This window comes from Salvia hispanica, chromosome 4, assembly GCF_023119035.1.
Source record: "Salvia hispanica cultivar TCC Black 2014 chromosome 4, UniMelb_Shisp_WGS_1.0, whole genome shotgun sequence".
In the NCBI taxonomy this organism is placed as follows: domain Eukaryota; kingdom Viridiplantae; phylum Streptophyta; class Magnoliopsida; order Lamiales; family Lamiaceae; genus Salvia; species Salvia hispanica.
The window spans coordinates 7,878,990-7,889,176 of NC_062968.1; the positions used below are offsets into that span (position 1 = coordinate 7,878,990).

The window sequence follows — 10,187 nt, forward strand, 5'->3', positions numbered from 1 at the left end:
GTGTTTTCTTCCACTTAGCCCAATGCTTGGTCTAAGTGTGAGAAGTTTATATTTTCCATTTTTTGTTGTGTCTTCTTCCACTTAGCCCATTGTTCGGTCTATGTGTGAGAAGTTTTTATTTTTATAAACTGTTGTTGTATGTTGCATTGATCTCTCTGTTCCCCCCCTCATGATGAAGTGGGAGGGGGAGAGGAGTCAATGCATGTATTTGTCAGCATAATAAGAGTCTTTAGGTCTAGTTTTTGTTTGTGTCGCATGAGCCAGTGAATATAATACGGCATGATCTCCTTAGTGAAAGTAATTGAAAATAGGAGGTATTTCAACTTAGAAGCCTTTTCCTTTAATAAGCCAAGTCAATCTGAGTGAAGCGAGAACGATAGAGGATACCTTTACTTACTTAGTTGTGAAGCCCTACTATAATAGCGAGTTATAAGCTTTAAATAACTTCGAGCTAACACATGTTAAAGAGCCGCCACTGAATGCTTAGGGAGAAGAGTCATGAAGGAGAAAAACAGGGGGATTGGGTTATGAAGGTATAAGCTGGACGAAGTCCAGGGTAAGGTGTTATAAGCTGGACGAAGTCCAGAGGAGAGAAGAGGAAAATGGAGGAATAAGCTGGACGAAGTCCAGAGGAAAAAAGAGAAAAAAGAAGGGAAAAAAGGAGAAAATAGAAAAATTGAAAAAAGAAGGAGGTATAAAGCTGGACGAAGTCCAGGGAGAAGTTGTTTAAAGGGCAGGAACAATAACTAACCTGACCTAGGAAAAGAGGAGGAAACTCTCATAATCCGACGCTTCAGTGGTGTGGCAATAACTTAAGAGAGAATCGATCCTAACATCCCTGGTGAGGAATGAGTGATTGAGTGAATCCAATAATTGGGTAAGTAAGAGGCTAATTTCATGCATCAGTTATATGGTGAAAAGCACTATATTTTACTGGGTCTAACACAGTTTTTAAGCCAGGTGTGTGACAGAATCGCTAGATCCAGGAGATGTTGGAGGAAACGGACTAGCGAAGGAATGAAGGAAAAGTGAGCAGAATTTAAGAAAAAGGCGGCTAGAAGAAGGGAGCCAATAGCTGAGGGCAACAAAGTCTATCTATACCTCGTTGGGCCCCACTTCAACGCCTATAAATAGAGGAGCATGCAACACACAACATATACAATCTTTTCGCTCTTAGCTCACACACAACACACACACTTGGGAAATGGGATTTCTGGGGTAATATAGGGTTTTAAGGGGTCTCATCTTCAGAGGAAGTCCGTCGTAACACCGTCCGCGTGAGGGCGAAGATACAATCTATTTACTTTCGGTTCTTTTGCACTTTATTTCGTTCGAACTTCACTTTTGGAAGTCGATTTGGTTGTTGATGTTGCTGATTATCTATGCATTTCTTTAGTTTATGTTATATTTGTGTTATCTCGTGTTGATCTACGTTGATCCTGTTGTTTGGAGTTTTATTTCGGCAAGTTGCATGTTAATCTCTGTTTTTTTGCCACTTTGGTGCTTGATCTGGGGAATTTGGCGGTAGATCTGTGGTGTTGTTGTTGATCGAAGGTTATTTGGTGATTTTGTAGTTATGGAATGTTTTTGACCGGAGTTTGTGTCGGATGCTTGGATCCGGAGTGGATTAAGCATCCGAGGTTGGATCTGAACAGGGGATTTCAAGTTGTGCATGGATTTTTGAATTTTCTATTTCCGTTCTGTTTTACTTCGTCTAGTAGCCATAGATCTGTTTAGTTCTTAATTGTTCTTCGTTAAATTGTATAATTCTAGTCTGCTCTGTTTTTCCGATTACGCTCATACCTGTTTCTTCTGAGTTTTTGTGCAATTGGTTGGAGAAGATGATGTCGCTGTTAGTTAGTACTTTAGTTAGTTGTTTTTCCAGCTTTTCGTCCGTACTCTGCTTTTTCAGTCATGGTCCCCACCGTCAGTTTATTTCCCAGATCTAGGTAATTTAGAATAGTTTCTTAGATCTAGCGATTGTCTCGGTTCTAGTTTACGTGCATGCTTTCTGTTTCGCCTAGATCTAGCTATTAGCGTAGCAGTTTAGAATCTCATGTTTAGTCTAATTTCCTCAACCCAAAAAATGCGTGGCAGCAGCCAACCCAAAAATAATTTCCAAATCCTTGAGCATGTTCATTACGCATCCATCTCTGTGGGATCGATCCCTACTTCCCTGTGCTAAGTTTTAGTATAAGTGGTTGAGGGTTTTGAAGAAGTGCTCTGTGTGTCCGACGACCGAGATTTTCCAACGACCAGTGAGTTCCTAGACCTTGTGATCTAGTGGATTTGCTGGACCTAGAAAACTTGTTATTCTTTTCTGTGTACACTCTGACAAGTAGGAATTCTTCAGTAATCATAATTGTGGATGTTCGAGTGTTGAATGTTGTTAAACTATTATTTTTGTCTTCCTGTTTTCTCTCTCTAGTTATCTCACTACTGCGTGTGACTGTGTTTAATTTGTGTTCAAGAAATCTACTAAATTCCATGTAAGAGAAAATGGCGGGGTGTGAGTGGGAGGTGTTCCTACAAATTAAAAGGGCTACTCTCATAGTGTGTTGCATCAACATTGTAGTTGATTTTCATGTGATTCGCTCTCTCTATGCGTTTGGTGGAGTCGCAATAGGCGAAGGGGGACTCCACAATTACCTTGGGTGTATAAGTAACATTGTATTGTGGAGTATAAGTTATCCAGTTTTTTCAATTCGTGACACGCCCAAAACATACACTGTACGATTCATTTATACATTTGCTATTGGGATTAGTTTGTTAAAAGAAAATTCTAGATGATATATTAGAAGAAATATGTAACAATAGGAAGACACATTTGTGTGGGCTCGGGTTTTAAAAATTGTAAAAATAGCAGGTTGAAAAAGTTAGTGGAATATGAGATCTATTTTTCCATATTGATTTTATAATAGAATGTGAGCGGAGTGAGTTAGTGAAATATGAAACATATTTACCATTTATAATAAAAGTGCAATGTACTCTCTCCGTCCCGACTAAGATGACACATTCCTTGGCCGGCACAAGATTTTAGGAGTTATTGGTTAATGTGTTTAATTGGAGAGAGAAACAGTAGGTGAAAGTATTAAAAGAGAGAAAGAAAGATGAATATTTTAATAGGGGTGACAAAAAATAGTTGGGTGTGTTAATTGGAGAGAGAAAATTTCCAAAAAAGAAACGTGTCATCTTAGTTGGGATAAACTAAAAAGGAAAATACTATGTCATCTTAAATGGGACGAAGAGAGTAACTCTTATTGAGGGGGCGAAGAAGTATTTTGTATACATATACATTTTTTTTATATACAAACTAAAAAGGAAAATATTCATTGTTTAATATACATAAAGATTTGTTATGTTTTACTCCTTTCATTTCGCAATAATAGACTTATTTTGTCATTTTGGTACATTCTATAATAGTGGGGTCTTTTCCTTTTTAGGAAAAGTCAACATATTTATTTTCTTTTACTTTATTTTCTTTTCATTTCTCTACCTTTTTCGTTTCTTAATTTATTATTCTTTTATTCAACTCAATTAATAATTTTTCTTAAACTGAGTTTCGAAAATAAACGCTTTCACTACCGTGGAACGAAAGGAGTACTATTTTCCTTCCCAATAAAAATAATCTTCTTTTCCTATTTTGGCCCATCCCACAAAATTAGCCTCTTTCTACTTTTGGTTGGTCTTTTTATAAGGTGAACCATGAAATTAACAATACTTCAATCATTTTTTTCCTACCTATTTCCTACTTTACCAATTTCACACCTCTAGACTACCATATAAAACATTTAGTTGTTATTCAAAATAAGAGTAATACTAAAATAAAGAAAAAAAAGATACTCCATTCATTTCCGAAAAATAGGCCATTGTTGGATAACATGTGTTTTAATGAAAAATTAATAAAGTAAAATAGAGGAAAAATGGAAAATTACAAAAGGTAAAAGGGAAGGAGAAAAAAATGGAGGGATGAAGTACTATATTTATATATAGAGGTGGTTATTCGGTGGTTCGGTTAATAACTGAAACGACATGTCGGTTAACCGACCCCAAAATTTCGTCAAAAAACTAACCGGAACCGAACCGATCTCAAGTTCGATTACTTAATTAACCGACTCAGTTAGAACCGGTCGGTTATCGGTTATAATCGAACTAATCGAATTGCTTAAAACAATACATCAAATTCTTCTATTTTGATAAAGTTTTAAAGTATATTACAATTTCTTCTATTATTAATTTTTAAAATTTTAATAATTACTAAAATTGTTTATGGTTTTAACTTTTAACTTTTAACTTTTCATCCACTTTTAATTATTATTATTATTATTATTATTATTATTATCATTATTACTATCATCATTATTATTATTATTATTATTATTATTATTATTATTATTATTATATTTACAAGTAATACATAAATTGTTTGGACACATTAAAATACTTAAACTTTACATGATCTGTAATTTAAAAACTTTTCTCCAATAATAAGTGAAGGGTTATTCTACTTTGAAATAGTAATGCTTAAGCACTTTATTGATTTTGAGATAGAAATTTCTAAGTAGTATAATACTATAATTGATAGTGACATAAATTAAAATGGACTTTTTTGACATTGCAATACGAGACTTTAACAAAATTTAGATATAAATTACAATTTCTTCCATTGTGACAAAGTTTGAAAGTGTTTTTTCAAGTATTAAATAAACATATAATTGAAATTAAAATTGAATTTAATTTGGTTATCGTTTATAACCGATACCGGTACAGAACAGATAATCGACCGATTTCAGTTCAGTTCTCGGTTAATTGATTAATCGAAAACCGTTTATCCACCACTATTTATATGTAATAGAGTACTAAGTAGATAAACTTGTATATTAAGTAGATAAACTTGTATATGATCTGAGTTTTAATCGTGAAATTAGTATATTAAAAGAGAAATGATAACAATAAGCTTGATAAAAAAATAATAGAAATAGTATTAGTAGATTATGAAATCTACTTTGTGCAATTAGTTAATTTTTTTTTTTTATATTTCGGCTTAGTCTAATTTTTTGGGAAAATAGAGTAAGTAGGAGTGCTTCATAACTTAGGGTGTTTTGATTAGTTTATTCATTGTTTGTTTCCGATTGAAGTGAGTGAGTAGCCATGGCGATGGCGTTAACCCGGCGTAACCTCCACCTTCTCCGCCCAATCTTCTCCGCGCGCCTCCTCACCACCGCCTCCACCTCACCGATCACGATCGAGACATCTCTCCCCTTCACCGGCCACAACATCGACCCCCCCTCCCGCTCCGTCCAGACCTCCCCGCAGGAGCTCCTCTCCTTCTTCCGCGACATGGCTCTGATGCGCCGGATGGAGATCGCCGCCGATTCTCTCTACAAGTCCAAGCTCATCCGCGGCTTCTGCCACCTCTACGACGGCCAGGAGGCCGTCGCCATCGGCATGGAGGCCGCCATCACCCGAAAGGACTGCATCATCACCGCCTACCGCGACCACTGCCTCTTCCTAGGCCGCGGCGGAACCCTCCTGGAGGCCTTCGCCGAGCTCATGGGGCGGAAGGACGGCTGCTCCAAGGGGAAAGGCGGATCGATGCATTTCTATAAGAAGGACGGCGGTTTTTACGGCGGCCATGGAATTGTGGGCGCACAGATCCCCTTAGGCTGTGGATTGGCCTTTGCGCAGAAGTATAGCAAGGATGACAATGTCTCCTTCATGATGTACGGCGACGGTGCCGCTAATCAGGGCCAGTTGTTTGAAGCCCTCAATATGGCCGCGCTTTGGAATCTCCCTGCGATTTTGGTTTGCGAGAACAATCACTGTATGTTTTTTTTTAATTGATTGTTATAGTATGTTGCTTTTGTGATCAATTTCAATTTTGGATATGATCATAAGAGAATTACGAAACTTTGGATTTCACTGGTTTCGTGTTTTTGCTGAATTGTTGGATATGTTAGTGATTATATAGGAGACATTTGATTTGATCATTTTGGTTGATGCATAGATGGAATGGGGACAGCAGAATGGAGGGCGGCGAAGAGTCCAGCTTACTTCAAAAGAGGAGATTATGTTCCGGGATTGAAGGTTAGAACTTATTTCCTCCGTCCATCAGTAGTAGATGCATTTCTTTTCGGCACGTGATTTAAGAAATTGTGTTAAAAGTGTGTTAAATGAAGGGAGAATAAAGTACGAGATAGTAAAGTAAGAGAGAAGAATTAAGTTGTTCTTTGCCAAAAAAAACGAATGACTCAGCTACGGGCAACCCAGAAAGGAATACGACTCAGCTACAAAGGAACGGAGGGAGTACTATCATTGGTAGGAACAATTGTTTGGTAGAGGGAGTGTTTGAGATGAGAGCTACCTTCGATTCCTCAAGCATTATTCGAGCGTCTGTGTCTATGTCTTGTGGTGTTGATTGTTTATTTCTTTTCATGAAAATAGGTTGATGGGATGGATGCTCTTGCAGTTAAACAAGCTTGCAAATTTGCAAAGGAGCATGCTCTAAAGAATGGACCTATTGTGAGTGAACATTGAGTATTTCCTTGCCAAAATGTGTTGCTCTTTTTTGCTGGTTTTCGACACAGATTAGTCTGACTTGCTTGTATGTATGTCCAGATTCTTGAAATGGACACCTATAGGTACCACGGGCACTCCATGTCTGATCCTGGAAGCACGTATCGTACACGTGATGAGATTTCTGGTATCAGACAGGTGAATATGATCGAATGTTCCCTCTTTGTTGTGAAGCTGCTATTTCTTGTTCGGATATCCAATTTGAGTGTTGTGTTGCAGGAGCGTGATCCGGTTGAAAGAGTCAGAAAGCTGATAATAGCTCATGATCTAGCAACTGAGAAGGAAATGAAGGTAATTAAATACGGTGAACAATGTGGTTTGTTCGTTTTCTGCTAGAGAAATTGATCATGTGGTGAATGTTTTCTTTCTCCATCTCAGGACACTGAGAAAGAAGTTAGGAAGGAGGTGGATGAAGCCATTGCAAAAGCTAAGGTTAGAACTTTTTCAGCACAATATCTTGGTTTCAGATGAATCTATAATATAATAATTCAAACTTCAATTTATAGTGCACTTTGTTTTGCAGGAGATCCCCTCACCCGATCCTTCTGAGCTGTTTACTAATGTATACGTGAAAGGCTTGGGAGTCGAGGTACGACTGCTTTCAAACTCAATAAATCTTCTGAAATACAAAATCTTGTCTGACTGATCTAGGCTCATAACTCTGCGCGCGTGCATGTGCGTGTGCTTGCACTTTGCAGGCATTTGGAGCAGACAGGAAAGAGTTGAGAGCTGTACTTCCATGAGCCAAGCATCAAGTGTGTGCGCTTTCCCCCCATACAAAATAAATTAAAGCAGATTGTAGATTTTCTTTAATATCGTGTGGATATATAGCTATATATTTCTGTTTTAGTTTTGCTACTATTTATCCATGTATGTATTAGAGATATCCAATCGTGCTCGGAAATATTAGTAACTCGGATTTGCAGCTTGATTTTACAGTTTTGACGAACTGTTTAAAACCTTAGCATGAAATTCTAATGATGCTACTGATTTTGAATAATTACAATTATTTTATTTTATTTCATTATTTTTTCCTTTTTTATTTGGTTGAATTAAAGTAACTGCTAATTTTTTTATCCAATTGTTGTTTATAGATTGCGCCTGGTAGGAATGGTTAGTGTATTGTCTAAATAGAACCTTCCTATGCATCTCAGCATCTTCATGTAGTTTGGCTTTTAGATAGATAGTTCGGAAAATGACTGGGTACTTACTTCGTCTAACCTAATTTGTTGTCTAATTAATTAACTGATTATATACCCATTTAATCTTTCATAAATTAAGTCTTTTCACTTAATTAGATATCCACACTTCCCAATCTCAAGCTCTCCACATTTTCCAATTACCGCATGTTCTCTTGTTTATCTTGTTAAAATATAGCACAACAGGAATGTGATCAAATGCAAACTCTAAATATTGTACAAAACTCCAAACTATAATCTGAGCCATTAAAAAATATCAACAGATGACAAAATAGTAACAATAGAAAATGTGAACACAGTGTCACGATTGATGTTGTGTTGATAATGTGTTAACATTGTGTTCACATTTTCTGTTGCTACTATTTTGTCATCTGTTGATATTTTTTAATGGTGCAAATCATAATTTAGAATTTATACGAGTTTGCATTGTATCAGTATCCATCCAATATATTTTATAATAAAAAAAGTATTAGGATCATTTTCCAAAGAAGTCTTTTCACTTCTATAACCCATCTTTATCACCTTCATCTATGTATATATATATTTATCTTTTATAACCCATCTTTATCACCTTCATCTATGTATATATATATTTATCTTTTAAAACTTTTTTTTTATTTTCACTTCCCCAAATATTAGTAATAACTAAAAATTATTTTCACTTTCTAATTTTATTAAAAAAATGAAAATTTTCAATTAAAAAAATGTGGAACTTAGCAATATGAAGCCAAAATATTAAGTAAACACCTTAATGCAGTGGGGATCCCCTAATATAATGGTGGGCCCATTAATTATGCATGTGAGAAGTGGGATTGCATTGAGGTTTTAAGAGATTTAATTTTGTATCTTACGTGAAAAGAAAAAATATTAATATTTATATTATTGTAAGAGAGAATTTTTTCTAAAAATGAAAACTTAGACATCTTTAGTATGATAAAGTAAAAAGAAAAAGTGAGACATCTTTTATGGAACAAAGGGAGTACTATATTTTGTGAATTATTGAATGCTAGTAAGTACTAGTATATAAATTTTTTGATTAATTTTAATTTATTTCTTGTAATAATATCACGAAATTAAAATATTATGTGGTTGGTCGAAGATGCTGATTTCTACTATTTGATCAGTGTATAACAAAAGACGATGTGTTAGGGCTCACAAATTACTTGCTTTAATATAGTAATGTCTGACATTTATGTCTAGGGTTTTTCTTTCAAATATATCGATTGCTCTATTTTGTCCTGAAGTGTTGTTTTGCCAAAATTGAGAGATAGGCTTCATGGAGGCGCCTGATTCACCGTTACCTAGGGTTAGCAATTTTCGACACGACAAGAAATTGATAGGTTTATGTTAAGCTTTATTGATTGCATGTCCTTATCAGATCGATTCAATACGGACACAATTATTTCAACTTGGGCTCGGATGAGATTCTTCGTTAATAATTATTTTTTCAAATTATTTTAAATGTTTTGTTTCTTCATTTTTTGTTTTGATTACCTTATTAGAGTTAAATTGGTGATAGTGATTAGTGATAGATTTTGCATGTGATTTTTGCTCACGAGTATATCCGTCATCTTTGACAGCATCTCCCACCGTTATTGATGCGACAATCCAGATTTCAAATTATTAACCTTTCGAATTAAATACAATCCTCAAAACAAAAATTAGACGTCGGTAGTATTAATCTAGAGAAAACCATGGGCTCAACCTCAATTAATATTGGGGAAGCTATCATCGACTGATCTCCAAACCAAAAGGACCTTATGTAAACTTCAAAATTAAGGTATTAGTGTTTTATAGCCTATGGGCAATAAAAGGAAGTCAACTCGAATAAAATTGGGAAACTTAACATTTTCTAGTAACATAAATTGTTTGAAACCATATTTCCATTTGCAAAGTTTGGTTGTGGAAAGTGGAAACCAAATAGGCGTTCTTGCCTTCTTGGTACTGTTAGAGTTTGTATACTAGAAATCACGTTTCGAGTGATTGAATACTGTAAAACTCTTATTTTATTTTCCAATAAATAAAATAGATTATTTTTGTCATAATGTTGTTATGTTTTACATTTAATGGATGTTAATGCATGTTTAAATGTATCAACACATTGCTTTAAGAATGATATTCTACATATTTTATATTGACATATTTTATATACTATGTTGACATTTGTTGTTGTACGAAAAAATTAAAAATTTTTGATATTTTTTTTATTTTGACATCGGAACATATGCAAGAGAAATATCGTTAGAATCCTTGTGAAATTATCTTTAATTTGATATATGTTGTGCGAAAAAATAATTTAAATCGAGAAAGTTATATACGTTTTAAAGTTATGAGATATTTTTCAAAAGTTAGTTATAACTAATTTGTTGTAAATTGACCTTAAGGCCATCCACAACTCGTCTCTTATCCACC

General features: G+C 35.0%; 1 protein-coding gene across 1 annotated transcript; it reads left to right on the plus strand.

The window, feature by feature from the left end:
• The first annotated feature begins 5,115 nt into the window (after positions 1-5,115).
• On the plus strand, positions 5,116-7,514 carry LOC125223244 (pyruvate dehydrogenase E1 component subunit alpha, mitochondrial-like). The gene is made up of 8 exons (XM_048126298.1): positions 5,116-5,824; positions 6,008-6,087; positions 6,445-6,522; positions 6,619-6,714; positions 6,796-6,867; positions 6,955-7,008; positions 7,100-7,165; positions 7,275-7,514. Exons 1-8 carry the CDS (start codon positions 5,152-5,154, stop codon positions 7,317-7,319), a joined length of 1,164 nt encoding a protein of 387 aa, XP_047982255.1. The 5' UTR covers positions 5,116-5,151; the 3' UTR covers positions 7,320-7,514.
• Positions 7,515-10,187: the final 2,673 nt, after the last annotated feature.

Bases quoted from the DNA above. Each gene is read 5' to 3' on its own strand.
- LOC125223244 (XM_048126298.1), top strand. From the start codon at position 5,152: ATGGCGATGGCGTTAACCCGGCGTAACCTCCACCTTCTCCGCCCAATC. The intron at 6,088-6,444 runs GTTAGAACTTAT...TCATGAAAATAG, and splicing joins ATTATGTTCCGGGATTGAAG to GTTGATGGGATGGATGCTCT. The intron at 6,868-6,954 runs GTAATTAAATAC...TCTCCATCTCAG, and splicing joins CAACTGAGAAGGAAATGAAG to GACACTGAGAAAGAAGTTAG.